The sequence below is a fragment of the Mesoplodon bidens genome (assembly GCF_964165515.1).
Source record: "Mesoplodon bidens genome assembly, chromosome: 17".
NCBI classification, from domain to species: Eukaryota; Metazoa; Chordata; class Mammalia; order Artiodactyla; family Ziphiidae; genus Mesoplodon; species Mesoplodon bidens.
The window spans coordinates 21,146,874-21,165,462 of NC_138174.1; the positions used below are offsets into that span (position 1 = coordinate 21,146,874).

Consider the following 18,589-nt stretch of genomic DNA (forward strand, 5'->3'; position numbering starts at 1 on the left):
AAGGAGCCTGCCTAACCCACCATTCACGTAGGCTGCCCAAAAGGCCCATGAGGAGTGGGACATTTGGTTGTTTTTTGTTTTTACAAATGGGTGATACATTCCAAGTAGTTTGCTGAGGCAGGTAGCACTGTTTATAAGTGTGTGCTGGTGTTCAGGCAAAATCCAGCCCAGCCAGCATCTCCACAGCAGTCAGGGAGAGGCTGCAGACAGACAGGAGCCAGGGAGAGCTCAGGGGCAGACAGAGAGACAGCAATGGGGAGAACTCACAGACAGACGGCAGCTGTCTCATAGCTCAGGGTCCTGCCTATAAGACACTGTTTTCCCTCTAGTAGAACTGAAGGAAGGCCAGAGATGTAGTCTCTTCTCTATTAACTTTTAGCTCTTAACCTCCTACTCTGTCCCCAAGCCAATAGTGTTGAGATTTGGGCTTTTAGATGTGCTATTTGTGATATATTTCCCAGTGAGAGAAAATGTGACAAATCTACCTCTGTGTCAGAGATTTTTCTTTGCCCATGGGGTCCTTATCATTAGGAAAATATCATTCCATGACAAGTGAATTTGACAAGAAGGAAGCATCTTGAGAAATTCTGGCTTTCAGGTGGCTTTTGAAAATAAGACCTAAAATACAAAATCCTCTCCCGTGAACATTATCTAGAAGCTTCTTACAAGCTCTCGATAAGGAAGAAACCAACCACGGATGTCCTTATAAAGCACTTTTTTTTTAGGTTTAAAAAGAGAGAGAGTGGGCTTCCCTGGTGGCGCAGTGGTTGAGAGTCCGCCTGCCGATGCAGGGGACACGGGTTCGTGCCCCGGTCTGGGAGGATCCCACATGCCGCGGAGTGGCTGGGCCCGTGAGCCATGGCCGCTGAGCCTGCGCGGCCGGAGCCTGTGCTCCGCAACGGGAGAGGCCGCAACAGTGAGAGGCCCACGTACAGCAAAAAAAAAAAAAAAAAAAAGAGAGAGAGAGAGAGAGCAGTGATTTGCAGAGTAAATGTGCCAGTTGGCTAGGAGCTTAATGGCTAGAGGCGGTGTGTTTCCATGGGGGCGGGGGGAAGGGATGGGAGGCAGACTGTGGGAGTCTGGCTCCCCTCTCACTGGATAGCCTTGTGTAAGTTAGGTAGCCTCTCTTAAACAGGGATTAATGACAGTGTCTCCTCCACTGGGTCACTGTGTCATGCAAGTAAAGTGCTGAGTGCAGTGCTGGGTAGGGACAAGAGTCAGTTCCAAGATCATCATCATCACCGCACAGAGAGATTCCTGGGCATTTAAAGGCCACACCCTGCAGAGCCCATGGCAGCTCCTCCTCAACCAGCTGCCCCTCTTTCTTTCATTGTCTCAGATTTTGGCATCCTGCTGTGAGCTCTCTTGAACAAAGGATTCTTCAGCTGTTAAAATTAAGAGCTCGAGGGTTTCCCTGGTGGCGCAGTGGTTGAGAGTCCGCCTGCCGATGCAGCGGACGTGGGTTCGTGCCCCGGTCTGGGAAGATCCCACATGCCGCGGAGCGGCTGGGCCCGTGAGCCATGGCCGCTGGGCCTGCGCGTCCGGAGCCTGTGCTCCGCAACGGGAGAGGCCACAACAGGGAGAGGCCCACGTACCGCAAAAAAAAAAAAAAAAAAAAAATTAAGAGCTCGAAAACCACTGACCTGACATCTAGTTAGAGTAACACGGGACACAAGATGACTTCAAAAGGCGTCCTGGGCTTCCCTGGTGGCGCCAGTGGTTGAGAGTCCGCCTGCCGATGCAGGGGACACGGGTTCGTGCCCCGGTCCGGGAAGATCCCACATGCCGCGGAGCGGCTGGGCCCGTGAGCCATGGCCGCTGAGCCTGCGCTGGAGCCTGTGCTCCGCAACGGGAGAGGCCACAGCAGTGAGAGGCCTGCGTACCAAAAGACAAACAAACAAAATAAGCTCATGTTATCTCTGTTACAGAATTTGTCAGCAAGGAAGATAACTTAAGGTGACCGTTAGCAATTTAAACAAAATTGTTAAGAACAAATAAATAGAGATAAGATACAAGTTTATAAATGAAGTTTAAAAAAAAAAAAAGGGCGTCCTGCTACAAACACCTGGGAAATTTAGACAAAACGTAAAAAGCATCCTTTGAAACGCAGAGTGTATAAGAAAGTACGGGAGGTAATACCAGAAATAGAAACTGGAAAACGAGAAGAGAGAGAGCGAGAAGAGTGTGGGTGAGGTGGGTGTGTCCTGGTGGAGGGGAGGGGTGGGAAGCAGGAGAAGAACTGTCCTGATAACCCAAGGGCTTGGGTTTTAATGCCTGATGGGGACACCGAGGGAGTTGGAGGACAGGCATCCTTCTCAAGCACAAGTGAAACAGCTACAATAAGTGACGACACACTCGGCCACAAAACAAGTCACAGAAAACACTAAAGAGCTGATACCATATAGACTCTGCTCTCTTAACCCTGTGGGTTTTAATTGGTAATAATAATAACATAGCCAAAAGCAACTTGTACATGTGCACATTTTAAAACTCTCTTGTAAATAACCTGTGTGTCAAAGAAGAAATCATATCGAAAATTTGAAAGGAGTCAGAATGAAATGAAAGGTAAATATCTACACTTGGAAGAAAGAGCTAAAACAGTATTTTGATAGAAATGTTATAGCTTTAAATGCTTATATTAAAGAAGAGGAGGAAGAGGATTGTGAAGAAGAAGAAAGATGGAAATCGATGAGCTCAATGTTCAATTCAAGGAATTAGTAGAAAAATAGACTAATATAGAAAACCCACAGAAAGAAGACGTGTGTAGAAAATAATGATAGGAACAGAAATTGATACACTAGAAAGCAAAGAAATAGAATAAGCAAACCAAAAGGTTGGCTCTTTAAAAAGACTAGTAAAACAGGCAAATCTCCAGGCAAGGTTGATCCAGAAAAACAAAAAAGAAAAGGTATAAATACTATAAAGAATGAAGACAAAGACATGACTAAGAGACAGTAGAGTTTTTTTAAAACATTATATCAGGACTTCCCTGGTGGCACAGTGGTTAAGAATCCGCCTGCCAATGCAGGGGACAAGGGTTCAAGCCCTGGTCCGGGAAGATCCCATATGCCGCAGAGCAACTAAGCCCGTGCGCCACAACTACTGAGCCTGCGATCTAAAGCCCGCGAGCCACAACTACTGAGCCCACGTGCTGCAGCTACTGAAGCCCATGCGCCTAGAGCCTGTGCTCCACAACAAGAAGCCACCGCAGTGAGAAGCCTGCGCACCGCAACGAAGAGTAGCCCCTGCTCACCGCAACTGGAGAAAGCCTGTGCGCAGCAACAAAGACCCAACAGAGCCAAAAATAAATAATGAATACATTTTAAAAAATAAAATAAAATCTGCACACACACATGCACAGAGCGATCCATCTCAGCCTGCTTGTCACATAGACAGGTAAACCGAGGCCCTGAGAAGATTCCCACCTGGAATCCCCAGCAAGTTGGTGGTGGTTATGGGTGGGGGAGTGACGGGTGGGTGGCATGCGGAAATCAGAGAGTAAGTAGACTGATCTCAAGCCTTCTAGTGACAACACCATGCTCTGATTAGGGACAATCAGCCCCTGCGAACTTTTCACAGGCTTGTCTCTTCTTCCTAGGTACATCAAGGTGATGGAAAAATCATTCTCTACCCCAGTGAGATTGTCTTCCAAATTCTCTTTCCTGATGGATCAGGCCAGATATAGTATCCACTGGAGCACAGGGACACATATGATGCCTGAAAAGTCTGTGATTCAGGGCTGGGGCCTGGGTTTTACTGGGGCCTGCGTCCTCCGCAGGGCTCTGCCCTCTCCAGGGGACCCCAAGAGACTACTTGTGCCTTAACCATCTCCCAGTTATCCATCAGGACACCTGGCTCTGCTCATCCTCAGTATAGAAGAGGAAAAGTTCACATACATCATTCTGGAAGACAGTGAAAATATGTGTGTCCGGGCCCTTATCAACAACTCTGGCCATGCCACCTTCTATGATGAAAATGGAAACATCTGGTAAGCTTGGGTCATGAGTCTCAAACACCCCTCCCCGAGGAGAAGCAGTGTGATTAAGGTTTTGCTTCCCAGTCTGCACAGCTGTCCTCTCTCTGGGTAAGCCTCTCTTTCTGTCTCTCATTCACTTATGAATTCATTCATCCGGCTCACACATGGGGAGATGGGTATCATGATGGGCCAGTAAGACAGGTCCCTGACCTCAGATGGCACACTATCCTTTTTGCACCATTGCTTCCCCGGAAGGAAATAGCAATCACGGACTCAAAGCTGGAGTAAGGTGGGACCCTTTTGGCTTCAGCTCTCTATATCATTTAAGAATCAAACTTCATGAGAATTACCTTAGAAAGACCCAGTGACCCTCTTCTGTTCCAGGTGCCTCAAAGAGGAGGGTATGGTGAGTGGTTTGGAGGGGCTTATATTGTATTTTAAAAACATAACTTCTAAATATTTCATTGTAACTAACTTAGTTGTTATGTTCCCATTTCTGGTAATGGTGGGAAACCTCATCTTACCAATTCGAGGTAATTCAGTCGCTTCAGAATTTTTCTCCACCTCTTTGGTGTAAGAACTCTGTCTTTTCAGGATTTCTCCCTTGCCTTCTGCTCTAATTGGTCATGGAGTGGGAAATGCATATTGTCTTGAACCAACTTTATACTTCTTGATAGTCAAAGCCAAATTTTTTTTAATTCCAAAAAAAGATTTTCATTCTCCAGGCCTTGGTTTTTAAGAATATTTTCTCTGCTATGAGGTTTTCAACACCATTTCCTAGTTGACTACTTTGTTCTCAGGGGTATCTGCCCTTCCTGGAGGGAACTTTTTATAGAAATTGATGTCTGAAATACTACAAAGCTACAGTAATCAAAACAGTGTGGTACTGGCACATAAGCAGACATATGGATCAATGGAACAGAACAGAGAGCCCAGAAACAAACCCACACACCTATGGTCAATTAATCTTCAACAAAGGAGGCAAGAATATACAATGGAGGAAAGACAGTCTCTTCAGCAAGTGGTGTTGGGAAAGCTGGACAGCCTCATGTAAATCAATGAAGTTAGAACACACCTTCACACCATACACAAAAATAAACTCAAAATGGCTTAAAGACCTATATATAATACATGACACCACAAAACTCCTAGAAGAGAACATAGGCAAAACATTCTCTGACATAAATCATAGCAATATTTTCTTAGATCAGTCTCCCAAGGCAAAAGAAATAAAAGCCAAAATAAACAAATGGGACCTAATCAAACTTATAAGCCTTTGCACAGCAAAGGAAACCATCAACAAAATGAAATGACAGCCTACAGACTGGGAGAAAATACTTGCAAATGATGCAGCCGACAAGGGCTTAATATCTAAAATATACAAACAGCTCATACAACTCAATATCAAAAAAATAAACAACCCAATCAAAAGAAGACTTAAATAGACATTTCTCTAAAGAAGACATGCAGATGGGCAATAGATACATGAAAAGATGCTCAGCATCACTAATCATTAGAGAAATGCAAATCAAAACTACAACGAGGTATCACCTCACACCAGTCAGAATGGCCATCATTAAAAAACCTACAAACAGTAAATGCTGGAGAGGGTGTGGAGAAAAGGGAACCCTCCTGCACTGTTGGTGGGAATGTACACTGGTGCAGCCACTATGGAGAACAGTATGGAGGTTCCTTAAAAAACAAAAAATAGAGCTACCGTATGACTCAGCAATCCCACTCCTGGGCATATATCTGGAAAAGATGAAAACTCTAATCCAAAAAGAAATATGTACCACAATGTTCATAGCAGCACTGTTTACAATAGCCAAGACATGGAAGCAAACCAAGTGCCCATCAACAGATGAATGGATAAAGAAGATGTGGCATATTTATATAACGGAATATTACTCAGACATAGAAAAGAATGAAATAATTCCATCTGCAGCAACATGGATGGACCTAGAGATTATCATACCAAGTGAAGTAAGTCAGAGAAAGACAAATATTATATGATATCACTTATATATGGAATCTAAAAAATAATACAGATGAATTTATTTACAAGACAGAAACAGACCAAAAAAAACAAACTTATGGTTACCAAAGGGGAAAGAGTAGGGGGAGGGACAAATTAGGAGTACTGTATTAACAGATACACACTACTATATATAAAATAGATAAACAACAAGGATTTACTGTATAGCCCAAGGAACTATATTCAGTATCTTGTAATAACCTATGATGGAAAAGAATCTGAAAATATATATATAAAACGGAATCGCTGTGCTATACACCTGAAACTAACACAATATTGTAAATCAACTCCACGTCAATAAAAAAAAATTTTTTTAAAGAAGGAAATTGATGTCTAAAAAGGGGAAGAAAGTACTGGATACAAGAAGCATCTGGGAGTGGGGACCAGAAACTCAGTCAATTATCTCCAACAGCATCTGCTACATACAGTAGGGCCTCTTCTCCCTAATGACACTTAAATTTTATGGCCACAAGAGACCTAGGGAAAATCTACTTTCATATTCTTGTTGAGGAAACTTAGGTGCAGAGAAAATGATGAGTCGTTCACCCCAAGCCATACGTAAAATCACAGGCGAGCAGTTTTATGGAATTTTGACTCAGTCTGAAGTAAAGCATTCTTTTAAATTATCAAATAAAGTTTGCGAGACAAACAACATCTTATCCCAGTGCATCAAAACCCAAGGGGAGGGGCTTCCCTGGTGGCGCAGTGGTTAGGACTCTGCCTGCCAATGCAGGGGACACGGGTTCGAGTCCTGCTCCGGGAAGGTTCCACATGCCACGGAGCAACTAAGCCCGTGCGCCACAACTACTGAAGCCTGTGCTCTAGAGCCTGTACTCTGCAACAAGAGAAGCCACCGCAATGAGAAGCCCCCGCTCGCCGCAACTAGAGAAAGCCCGCGCACAGCAACGAAAGACCTAACACAGCCAAAAAATAAATAAAATCTGCTTAAAAAAAAAAAAAAAAGACCCAAGGGGAAGGATGGTGCTCAGAGGTGGGGAATGGCTGTCCCCCCCCTCGATACTCTGATTCTGTAGGTCTGGGGCGGGGCCTGGAGATGTGCATTCTTTCAAAGCTTCCCAAGAGATTGTAAGGGTTGGCTGGTACTGGAGCCCAGGCCAGTGTGCCCACCCGTCTCCTAGGGCTGTGGCACCCACTCGGGGCTGTAAGATAAAGACAGGGGACTCCGAGGCAATACATCCCCTCCCCTCCCAGGGGTGGCTGCTGTGTGACACCACAGACCGTTCCTGGGACTCCAGGAAAGCCTCAACTCCATGAGGAAATGGGCCCAGAGGTCCTGTCCTGGGGGAGAGCAGTGACCAGTGGTTGAACCTCTCTTCCTCTGGGCAGCCCAGCTTCCAGGCCCAGGCACTCGCCTCGTGGTCCCCTCCTGGCCCAGGAGCCCCTAACTTCTCATCTCCCGTCTCTTTCCTTGGGACCTGCAGACCTCTTGCCTTGGAAGTTTTTCGGAGACTGTGTTGACCACTTCACAGCTCCTGATTCTCCAGAGTGGGGGCATACCTCCCTTTCTAACCCTGGACTCCTCCTTCACGGGGAAACTGGGACGCTTACAACCAAGAGGCTGTGGGATGTTGAAGGAGAATTGGTTCTGCTCAGAGTGGGCCCAGAAAATCTAAGCAAGGGGCCCGGGCAGCATCCTGCCCCCAGGGCCACAGGCCAGGGCCCGGGCCCCCGAGGGCCTCCGCTCTCACCCGCCGCCCGTCAGGGGGCCCCCATGGCAGGAGAGCTTCCACAGACGTGTCACTGTTGCTTTCTCTTGCCCTTCCTTCTTGCTGCTGGCCGAGCAGGCTGAGTGGGAGAGGAGAAGCGCTCCCACCCCGGCTTCCCCGGCAGGGCCCGGCCGCTCTGCGCACAGGCCGGGAGGCCCCAGGCGGGCCCTGCGCGCTCAGCTGTAAGCAGTTCATTGCCAAGGCTTTCTTACTGCCGCTCCCAAGGGCAGCTGCATCTTCTCTCTCTGGGTGAAGCTCTCAGCTCATGTGACTTCAACCAAAGTGGCGCCACGGATGGCATTTCAGGCATCAGAGGCCTGGATGGGAGAGGGACTGTCCCTGTGTAAAGCCTCACACCCATCACCCCTGAAAGTTCACACCACGAGGCAGAGCGCCCCAAGCTGCTTCCGCCCGCGGGGGTGGCGGCACCCGAGAAGACTAATGCCACCGCAGAGGGACTCGGCCCCTGACGGACTTCACGGTCAGAACTGCAGTCCCCTCGTCACTGGGACAGAGATCCTGTGGCAAAGGCCCTCCACGCCGTTTGGGAACATTCAGCGGCTGCACCAGGGCCCCGCCCACCCTCGTCACTGCCGGGAATCCCACGGCTCCCCTGGTCCAGCCCCGCCTCCGTTCCTCCTTTGCATCACAGGCCCCGGGAAGGATGGAGCACCAAGCTGACTGGAGGACTGAATACTTCTTGGGTCTTTTTTTTTTGGCGGTACGCGGGCCTCTCTCACTGTTGGGGCCGCTCCCGTTGCGGCGCACAGGCTCCGGACGCGCAGGCTCAGCGGCCGTGGCTCACGGGCCCAGCCGCTCCGCGGCATGTGGGATCCTCCCGGACCGGGGCACGAACCCGGGTCCCCTGAATCGGCAGGCGGACTCTCAACCACTGCGCCACCAGCGAAGCCCTTGGGTCATTTTTTGATTCCATCTCCTCAGGGAAGGCAGAAGGCACGGCTGAAGTTTGCCGGCTGTGTGGAAACTAAGCATCACCTCCACCCTCCAGGCCCAGGCTTGAGGAACCGCAGACCAGGCCTCCCTCCAGAGCTCAGGATCCCCACACACAGCAAGGGTCCCAGACCTGCCTAAACTCGGGGTCCCTGGTGGTGGGTCCCGCCAGCTCCACAGTTTGGGTCTTTACACCCCCTGAGAAGAAGCCTTCAATTTCACACCATTTCCGGGTGTTCTAGACCCCAATTTCTTGAAGGAGCCTTAGCCCAGAACTGGATACCTCCAGGCTGAGACGGATCCTAACCCTGGGAAATGGGGAGGGCCTCGTGCAAAAATTCTGATGGGAGCCATTTAAAGGGTTAGAAGCTAGAGGGGATCCGCTCCCCTGCAGCGTGAAAGAAGACTCCTCTTTGCCCTCCTCTCCATCAATGATAATAAGGAGATCCTAAAGTTCAACGACTTACTGCTTTGTACAGGCACTTAATCCTCACAAGTACCCTATGAGTAAAGCACTGTTATTATCTGCATTTTACTGAGGCACAGAGAGGTTAAGTAACTGGCCCAAGGTCACACAGCTTGTCAGTGGCAGAGTCAGGCTATGAACCTAGAAAGTCTGGCTCCAGAGCCCAGGTTTTTAATTCATTACATGCATCACAGCCTCTTGTCTAGGTAAAGAGGGATGTGGTTGGACAGGCCCTCCAGGTCCCACCTGCCAAGGCCCCATGTTGGGGGGGAAAGAGCAAGGGTGGGAGGGGAGGAAGGAGGGGCGGGCTTGCACCCCTGGGAGAGGCTGTGCCCTCGCTCCCAGGGCCCAGTGCTGTGGCCGCCTGATGCCTTCTTGGTCTAGGTTGAACTTGAGCCCAAACCTGGGATACTGCTTCGCCAGAGACAAGTACCAGAAGGCCTGGAACTGGTGCGATCTGAACCTCCACATCCATGCACCCCCCATCCAGCCCATCTCCTTGAAAATCAACCAGTACATCAAGGTGCAAATAAGGAGCCAGGATAAGATCATCTTCCGCTTCATCCACAAAAAGAAGCACATTTGCTTAAACCTAGGCACCAAGTACAAGGTAAGGTCTCAACTCCCCACGTCTTCTGCCAGGTGGGGAACTACCTGCACGCAAGCCACTGCTGGCTTGAACTGGTCCGTGCCCAGGCCTCCAGGCCATGTTCTTCAACCCTCCAACCCCTAGGGAAACGAGGCTCCCTCCCCTGACCCGATGCTTGACCATATACAAAGCAATCATTTAACTTCCGAACACTTACCATGTAACATAAGATTCGGAGCTGAGGAAACTGACATTCTCATCCCAGCAAGACCCAGACATGCTCCAAGGGAGCTCCAGATGGATGTGGGGCTCATAGGCAGACACCATGAGGGCCTCACTCTCCTGCTGTGCTAGGGAATCCAAGGGGAGAAGCTGGACACCCCCAGGAGGGCACAGCCTTTGGAAGGCAGGTCACACCATGGCCCAGCAGCTGGCCACCCTTTGGTTTGGGGTCAGGTTGGGATGTGGCCATGGGCACAGGCCAAGTAAGTGTCTTGGGGAAGCAGCAGCAAGGTTGCTGGTGGTAGGGCTGGGTTCACAGATTTGCCCTGGAGAGTGACGTTTCCAGGGAAGACTCGGTCATGGCCACAGGGTCCTAATCCTGACGCAGGGCGAGCTTGGTGCCCAGGTAGCATTAATCCTCACAAGCCGCCTGTGAATTCCCACAGTACATCACCCCGGCGGTGCTGAGCAAAATGAAGAAGAAAGCAGTCCTGGAGATGGAATTCAGTTCAACGGCTCGGAAGATCCAGATCCTTCTGGGGAAAATGAGGAAGATCATGAGTATACTGACCATATCTGATTTGGAATGCTTCATACAGGGCATCAAGGTCTTGCCAACAAGACACTATGAGTTGCAGGAGGAACTCTCACCTTCCAAGCAGGGGCAGTCACCAAACTGTGCTGCTTCGGCACGTGCTGAATGTTTTGGGGAGGTGGAGGTGTCCGAAGCCCCGAGGAAACCCCCAAAGCTCTAGTTCATACCTTGTGAGAGCTGGTTTGTAATTTGGGACCTATCACAGCTCCTTGATTTGGAGGAAAAAAAAAAAAAGTTTTTCAGGGGCAGAGAGGGGCTGACAGAGTCTGTGGCTGGGCACAGGAGACTTAATCATGCGCCCTGCCAGCATTAGAAGCAAATTGTTTCAGTAGACAATACATGTCAACACCTGTCCCGCTTGCTTCTAACTGATCACATGAATGCAGATGTTCTTTTGTGAATTTCCCATGCTTGGGTTGACTCAGGACACAGACTATCTCAAAGCCTAGCTCTGCCCACTGTTGGCTGTGTGACCTTGGGCAAGTAGCTCTCTGCCTCAGTTTCCTCATCTGTCAAATGGGTCTAGAAATAGTAGCTTCACAAACACCCCCTCTTCCACCCCCGCCAAGACAGAGGGACGCCCAGTCAGCAAAGCAGCACCAGCCTGCAGCCAGTCCCCCAAACCAGGAGCCCGAAAGGACCCACACTTAAACTCTCTTCAATAGCTGGGCCCCTTTTGGTCACTGGTTACAGTCACCAACTCAAATAGGTAAAGCAAAATGGGAAACATGTAATCTGGATGGAACATGCAATGGGTCTCAGAAAGGACTGGCACGTGGGAGGGCTCCAGGAGCCAGGAGGACTTTCGTTCTCAGCTCTGCGACACTGGTCTTGCTCCAAAGACGTGTTTCCTATGCATCTCAGTTCACATGGCTTTGTCTCCTGGTCTTTCTCAAAAGATTCCAGTGGTCTCTATTGGCCTGGCTTGATCAGGAGGCCACCCTTGGTGTGATCCAGTAAGGGAGGGTGGGGTTATGTCTTGTCTCCTAGTCGATGTCAAGCATGGAGAGGGGCAGTAGTTTCTAGAAAAGGGGGACTCAGGAGCTGGGCAATCCCCAATAGCGTGCCTTTTATATGTCCCTGGGACACTGCAAACTTCCCAGGATGGCCTCAACTGCAGCCTGAACCAAAAGAGTATAGGCAACACCTCCTTCCCGGCTCAGCCTAGCAATTAGCCAGCGGATCCCGGCTGTGAACAGACAGCCCAGCCCCACCTTCGCGGGCCCGCTCTCCGGCCGATCCCACACTGCCCTCACCAAAGTCCCGTCCTCACCCCAAATCCCGACAACTGCGCACCTGGGGTGGGACCAGGGTGGTCAGGCTGGCAGTAGCGGGGTGTTGCACGGTCACTTCCCCTGTGTGACTATCACACCTTGTTGGCAAGTAGCATCATCAGCTAAAACAACAGGTACTTTGTTGCCCGGTAGTGACCGCTGGGGAGCAGACCGTCACAGGCCACACAGTGCTTGGGTTGACTCAGGACACAGCCATTCTAGGGACCTTGTTAGTTTACACCTCCGCTGGTGTGGGCAGAGGTCCCTTCTCTTATCAGGCCCTGGAGACAAGAAGCTCCGGAGTTGCGTCTCACAGCAAACAAATCCTCCCGAGCCTGTGTGCATCTCAGAGCCCCAACGTTCCTCCCACGTGCGCCCGGGAAGCAGACAGCCCTGGTGGGAGTCTTGGTGCCACCACCCGCTAGCTGTGCGACCTTGGCCACGGCAGTGAGCCCCTCTGCGACTCTGTTTCCTCATCTGGAACAGGAGGGCAATCACCAACACACCTCGCAGAGTTATAGTGAAAATGAAAGCAGGTGGCGTCAGTGAAGCGCTCAGCGTGGCGCTTCACAGATGTGGGCACTTTATTATCATCCGCCAGTGCCTCTCCCTGGTCTTTCTCCTTCCACAAAACCTGAAGACATGACTCACCCCATTAACACAGAGATTGTCAGCAGGTGGCCTCGCAGAGGCATTGTGCTTGGTCAGCTCCCTGTTTTAAATATTCTATTGCCAACGTCTATATAGACACAGTATTTCACGTAGATTTTAGGCATTTCCAGCCTCTCTTGTAGCTGCTGCTCTGTTCGAGTGTTATCACCGGCCGGACAGAATTACCCAGCACTCAGGGACTATTTCATAAGGAAAAGGGAGTTACCTCACAGATTGTGAAGGAAGTAGTGAAAGTAGCCAGATGGCCGGGAACTATAAAAATCCAGCCCCCACCCTCTGTATTAGTTTGCTAGAGCCTGCTGTAACAAAAAGGACCACACACTGGGTGGCTTACACAACAAAAATTTATCATCTCACAGTTCTGGAAGCCCAAAGTCCAAGATCAAGAGCGTGGGAAGGATGTGGTCCAGACCCGTCTCCCAGCTTCTAGTAGTTCGTCTTTGGCAGTTTTCACATGGTGCTCTCCCTGTGTGCATGTCTCTGTATCAAATTTCCCCTTTTTATATGGACACCAGTCATACTGGATGAGGGGCCCACCCAACTCCAGTATCTTAACCAATTGCACCTGCAACAACAAGCTGGTTCACAAGACGCTTCCTGCTTGGATACCAGGAAAATTCACTAGAGAGCAAGTGCCACCAGACACCCCCCGACACACATACGGTTGCCAGCGCAGTGTAGAAAGCAAAACCCACACCAGCAACGGAAAGAGACGCCCTTTCCCTGTGCCTTGCAGTGTAGCGCCAGCGCCCTACAGAGCCTAACTTTGCACCAGCTGGCAATGGAGAAATGTTCTCAGGGTCCAGCTCCAGAGTCTCAAAGCAGGGCCCAAAAGGATGGATTTGGAGCTGAGGGGCACTATATCAATAACTGGCACAGAGAATCTTCCTCCTCCCTGCCCCAGCACTCAGTGAAGCATGGAAAAATCACACACACACACAGGAAGTCAGCTTGGCCAAGATGAGAGCAGTTGCAGTGATGCCAAGTCTAGGACACTGCCACAGCAGTGGATTAACACTTTCTGCTTTGAAAAACTAAAAACCTGCATCTGTAATGCTTCCTGTTCTCCTTCCTCTGGTCCTCCTGCTTCTGGTCTGTCCCCTGCACTCCCATTTCCTTCCAATAAAGCCCTTTTCTGCTCAAGTTAGACATGATGCCTTCTGTTGCTTACACTCAAGGACCCTGAGAGATACAAAGGATGAGTAGTAAGGAGACAAGCGTGGGCAGATAGATATGCAGGAGCCTGAACAGCCCGTGTGCATCAGGAGTTGAAAGTTTTAGCAAAGGGGAAGGAGAGTGTTAATAAGACTAGGTTCCTGGGGACTTCCCTGGTGGTCCAGAGGCCAAGACTCCACGCTCCCAATGCAGGGGGCCTGGGTTCCATCCCTAGTCAGGGCACTAGATCCCATATGCTGCAACTAAGAGTTCACATGCTGCAACTAAAGATCCCGCACGCGGCAACAAAGATCCCACGTGCCGCAACTAAGACCTGATGCAGCCAAATAAATAAATAAATAAATATTTTTAAAAAACAAGACTAGGTTCTTGTAGTAAAGATACTTCAATATTCCCAGCAAGGAATATTGAAAACGAGCGCCTTGACCCAGGGCGATGGCATTGGAAATAGCGGAGGGGAGGAAACAGAGGAGGGCAGGAGGGGGTAGAGAACAGGCAGGACTTGGTAGGAATGGGATGGGGAAGGGAAGGCTGTGTGACTTGGGCCCAAGTGGATTCTTTCAACAGATACTGAGCATCTACCTCAGACGCTGTTCTAGGCACTAGGTATACAGCTGTAAACACAGCAAAGCTCCTCCCCCGGGCAGCATACAATCCAGACTGGGGGAGGCAGAGAAAAAAAAAAGTAGGGACTTCCCTGGTGGCCAAGTGGCTAAGACTCTTCACTCCCGATGCAGGGGGCCCAGGTTCGATCCTTGGTCAGGGAACCAAGAGTTTGCACGCCGCAACTAAGACCCGGCGCAGCCAAAAAAAAAAAAAAACCAAGTAAGTAAAAGACATCATTTGTTGGTATGAACACAACTAAGCCAGGTGAGGGGATAGCAAGTGCTAGGAATTGGGGGTTGCTGTATATATCACAGGGTTCTGCAACCTTGCCATCATCCACATTTTGGACTGGATAATTACGTGTAGTGGGAGGCTGGCCTGTGCATAAGATATTTGGCAGTTCTAGTTGCTTCTACCAACTAGAAGCCAGTAATACCCCACACACACCAGTAATGACAACCAAAAATGTCTACAGGCATTGCCAAACGCGCCCTTGGTGGCAGGGGGCAGGGGTCATACCTTGTTGAGAACTACTGTTGTAGATCACATTTGGGTTGTTTTGTTGTTTTAAGGCCCAGCATATATCTGTCTTGGCAAATGTTCCACGTACTTGAAAAGAATGCATTCTGCAGACTCTGGTCCATTCTATAAGGAGTCCACACATTATTAAAAAAAAAAAAAGTCATTGCCATGGAAACAAGCAAACAAAAACTTTACGAATTGTCTAAATTAAGAGACTAAAGAGATTTAACAACCAAGTTAACATGTATGAACCTGGAAAAGAAAAAGCTATGAAACATTTTGGGGAACAATCGAGGAAAGTGGAATATGCGCTACATAGTAGATATTACTGATTTTTTTTTTCTTTTAGGTGTGATAATGGTATTAGGGTTATGTAGGAAAATGTCCTTACTGTTTGGAGATGGATGCTGAAGTATTTAGGGGTAAAATGTCATGATGCCTGCAACTTACTTCAAATAGTTCAGCAAATGAGTATGTGTCTAAGCAATGATAATTAAAACTCACCTGACTGGGAATTCCCTGGTGGTCCAGTGATTAGGACTCGGTTTTACTGCCGGGGCCCAGGTTCAATTCCTGGTAGGGGAACTAAGATCCTGCAAGCCGTGTGGCACAGCCAAAAACTAAATAAATAAATAAATAAATAAACTCACCTGATAAAGAAAAGTGTAAAAGAGCCCAATCTTGTAAGAAAAGTTATTTTAGAATATACATAGAAAAAAATCTGGAAGCTATATGCCAAACATTTAACAGCAGTTTACCTTTCAAGGTTTATTTAGGAAAGACTTTCACATATTATGTTGAAATTCAAACACTACAGGAATGTCTAATAGTGAACATATTTTGATAACCAGGAAAGATGTTTTTAAACCCCCCCCCAATATGTATTTATTGGATGACTATTAATGGATGCCATTATACCAAGTTTCCAGCAGCTGTCTCCTTTCTATGCGGGTTGGGTGCTGAGGAAGAGCAGACAGACAAGCTAGTGGAGGAACCACCACCAGAAGAAAAGCACGCCAGAAAGGAATCGATGAAGTTCCTCTTTTCTGAGAAGTAACCTTCTCTCCACCAACACACCCCAAGTTCCTTTAATTAATGGACTCGCTTTAAAAACTAAGGTTGACTATTCTTTCTTCCTTGTAAGGTAACAGCAGAAGAGAATTTAAAGATATGGGGTTGTGAAAATACAAATTTGTTTTTATTGTGACTTCAATAATACTAAATTTCAGCACAACTATTTGTGCTGATAGTACTCAGGAAACTGGCAATTTTGCAAATAAAGAAAAATTATCTGTCACCCAATGAAGCATTAAGATGCTTCAAAATGTCTCCACAATAATCATCTTGCCAAAAGAATCCACACAGTACAAGTAAAACTGGGGAACTCGGAATAACGTTGGTGGAGGGTAACACTGTCAATATCCTGCTTGTGATACATGTTCTTGTTCTGCAAGATGACACCATTGGGAGAAATCGGGTGAAGGTACTCAGGATGGCTCTGTATTATTTCTCACAACTGCATGTGAATCTATAAGTTATATTTAATTTCAATTAAAAAATTTTTTAAAGAATCCACACACATAACAGACCCATGAGGACAAAAGGTAGGAAGCAAAAATCTTTATTTTTTTAAAAATTCACATTTATTAAAAACAGCAAATTCTAGCCAAATAATATAAAGCATTTTAAATTAATTATTTGAAAGTATGTACACTCTTTGTATAAGTAAACACTTGAAACTGTACAGATTTAAACAGTCATTTAGCAAACAAGTTGGATCACTATCACCTACTCAGCACTTTTGTAAGGTGTTTGTTTCAGAAATAAAAGACTCAAAACACAAGAACGAGTGCCATCAAATATTTTTATCCTTAAGAACACACTCTGCCCTGTACATCAAATTAAATCAGTCAAGTATTGTACAATAATCATGCCCTCATTTCTTTGGAAAGGCTATTTAAAAATCAAATGTACATATAATATACAAAACTGGATTGTACAGTTTATTTCATTAGACACATAGTTAAAATAGTAAGGGGAAGTAAATATAATCTTCCTAATTCATTCATTTCCTGTTGAAGAATGAATATGGAGCCTCTTTACCTCTACCTTCCCAAAATATAGAGTATTAAGCTCTACCAAGCAACATCCATCACCAAGTTAAACTGAGCTGAAAAACAAGTGACCTGTTTAAAATGACAGACATCAGGATATGTAACCTATCTACACATGGCGGGAGTCTGCTTGAAGCGGATGAGAAATGCTAGTCTCACAGAATGAGGTCTGCCGGCTACATTCCAGAACCTCTGTCAGCATTCTATCTCTAAAGTAGTGTCTGAATAAGTCAAAATTCATTGTGAACCAAAGAGCAGGTTACACTTACTATAACATCAGAGGCAAAACCAATCCAATCAGGAAACATATTTGTAGGAAAACTGAGAGATGCGCCTAATTTTTTTGATAATCGCTGCTGTCGTGTGGTTGATTTTAAGGGGTGGGTGGTCTTCGTCATCCTCGTCTCTGTGAGTGAAATGTATCCTGCTGTCGCAGGGTACAGATCCACAAGGCAGGCTCGCGGCACAGCCACCATGAAGGTACAGGACATGAAAACGTTCCCTTGTCAAAGAACTACGGAAACGGAGGCAGCGTGCAGAAAGCTGGTAACCCTAACCTTCGTGCACGAGATACACTATTCATCAGGCTTCCTCTCCTCCGTTATGTGCCAGATTGAAGACACCATAATTGGTACTTCCCCCTCACAGACGCTGCCTACTGTACCATGAAGATTCTCATTAAAGATACAGCACGTATCTACCATGAGGACGCTGCAGCTACCTGCCTACTTTCGAACGCTCTGCACCTAAGCAATTCATGGAGTACAGATCCTGGGACCTTACACGAGGTCCTTGCATCTTGAAACTACCTCACATCAAACACACAGAAAGATAACACACTGAATTCCCAAGAAAGCAGAACATGTTCTCAGAAGCACCCGATCTATCCCAACCTAGACTTCAAAGTGAGAGGAGAAACATTACATTAAATAGGGTGTAGAAATAACATTTCTGGAAGTAAAAAAATAGTCACTGTGGAATGCTCAGTAGTTAAAAGGATTGCAGTGTTTCACGCTTTAACAAACCTTTCTCTTAGAAGCTTTCTAACTAGCTGTATTTCTATAAAGTTCTTTGCACTATTTATTGTAATCTATTTTCATTGCACATTTTTCTTAAGAACCATTTCACTGCGTGCCCACCATAGCTTCCTCTTAAAACCTTACACTGCTTGTGACTATTTAAATGAGGCAATAATCAGCGCTCATAGATTATAGCTTATCTTTGGCATTTTGATGTTTTCAAAAGAGAAACACAAATCATGTCACACTTTGCTTCCACTTCATTCTGCAGTCAGCCCTGAGCAGCCCTGTGGTTCTCGGGAAGCCCCTTGCACAATTCCCCGGTGTCCTGCAGGCCGTGGGACTTGGCAGCCGGCTCCTGCCGGACCGGCCATTTACGCACACAGCCCGAAGGGCCTGGTTATTTAGAAACTGACAGTAGGAGGTTCAGCTGAAAAGCAAAGAGAAAGGCCTTGTTAGTTCTGCTGTGGAATACCAAACTCAAGATAAGTTGTTTAGATCCTCAAAAAAAAAAAAAATGAGAGGAAATGTCTGATTTTTAAGAGACCAGTAAACACGGCTGTAAGGTATAAACTGGACCTGCAGTGCTGATTCCGGAAGCAGCCCCGGGCGCTGCGAATCGTCGGGGCCTGTGGGGAGGTATCC

The 18,589-nt window shown here is 47.4% G+C and overlaps 2 protein-coding genes across 3 annotated transcripts in view; one reads left to right on the forward strand and one right to left on the reverse strand.

Moving 5' to 3' along the window:
- The window catches only part of ERICH6B (glutamate rich 6B), a 44,241-nt gene extending 33,394 nt beyond the window's left edge, over positions 1 to 10,847 (forward strand). The window contains exons 8-11 of the mRNA XM_081214695.1: positions 3,599 to 3,684; positions 3,836 to 3,988; positions 9,540 to 9,765; positions 10,413 to 10,847. Of these exons, the coding sequence (XP_081070821.1) occupies positions 3,599 to 3,684; positions 3,836 to 3,988; positions 9,540 to 9,765; positions 10,413 to 10,721 (774 nt within the window). The 3' untranslated portion in view covers positions 10,722 to 10,847. The remainder of the gene's footprint in view (positions 1 to 3,598; positions 3,685 to 3,835; positions 3,989 to 9,539; positions 9,766 to 10,412) is intronic.
- A 3,987-nt stretch (positions 10,848 to 14,834) lies between these two features.
- The window catches only part of COG3 (component of oligomeric golgi complex 3), a 64,281-nt gene continuing 60,526 nt past the window's right edge, over positions 14,835 to 18,589 (reverse strand). Inside the window, exon 23 of one of the 2 annotated variants that reach the window (XM_081214902.1) lies at positions 14,835 to 14,934. In XM_081214902.1, the coding sequence (XP_081071028.1) occupies positions 14,857 to 14,934 (78 nt within the window). In that variant the 3' untranslated portion in view covers positions 14,835 to 14,856. Of the gene's footprint in view, positions 14,935 to 16,416; positions 18,375 to 18,589 lie in introns of those variants that run through there. The other variant, XM_081214903.1, reaches the window with a different exon arrangement.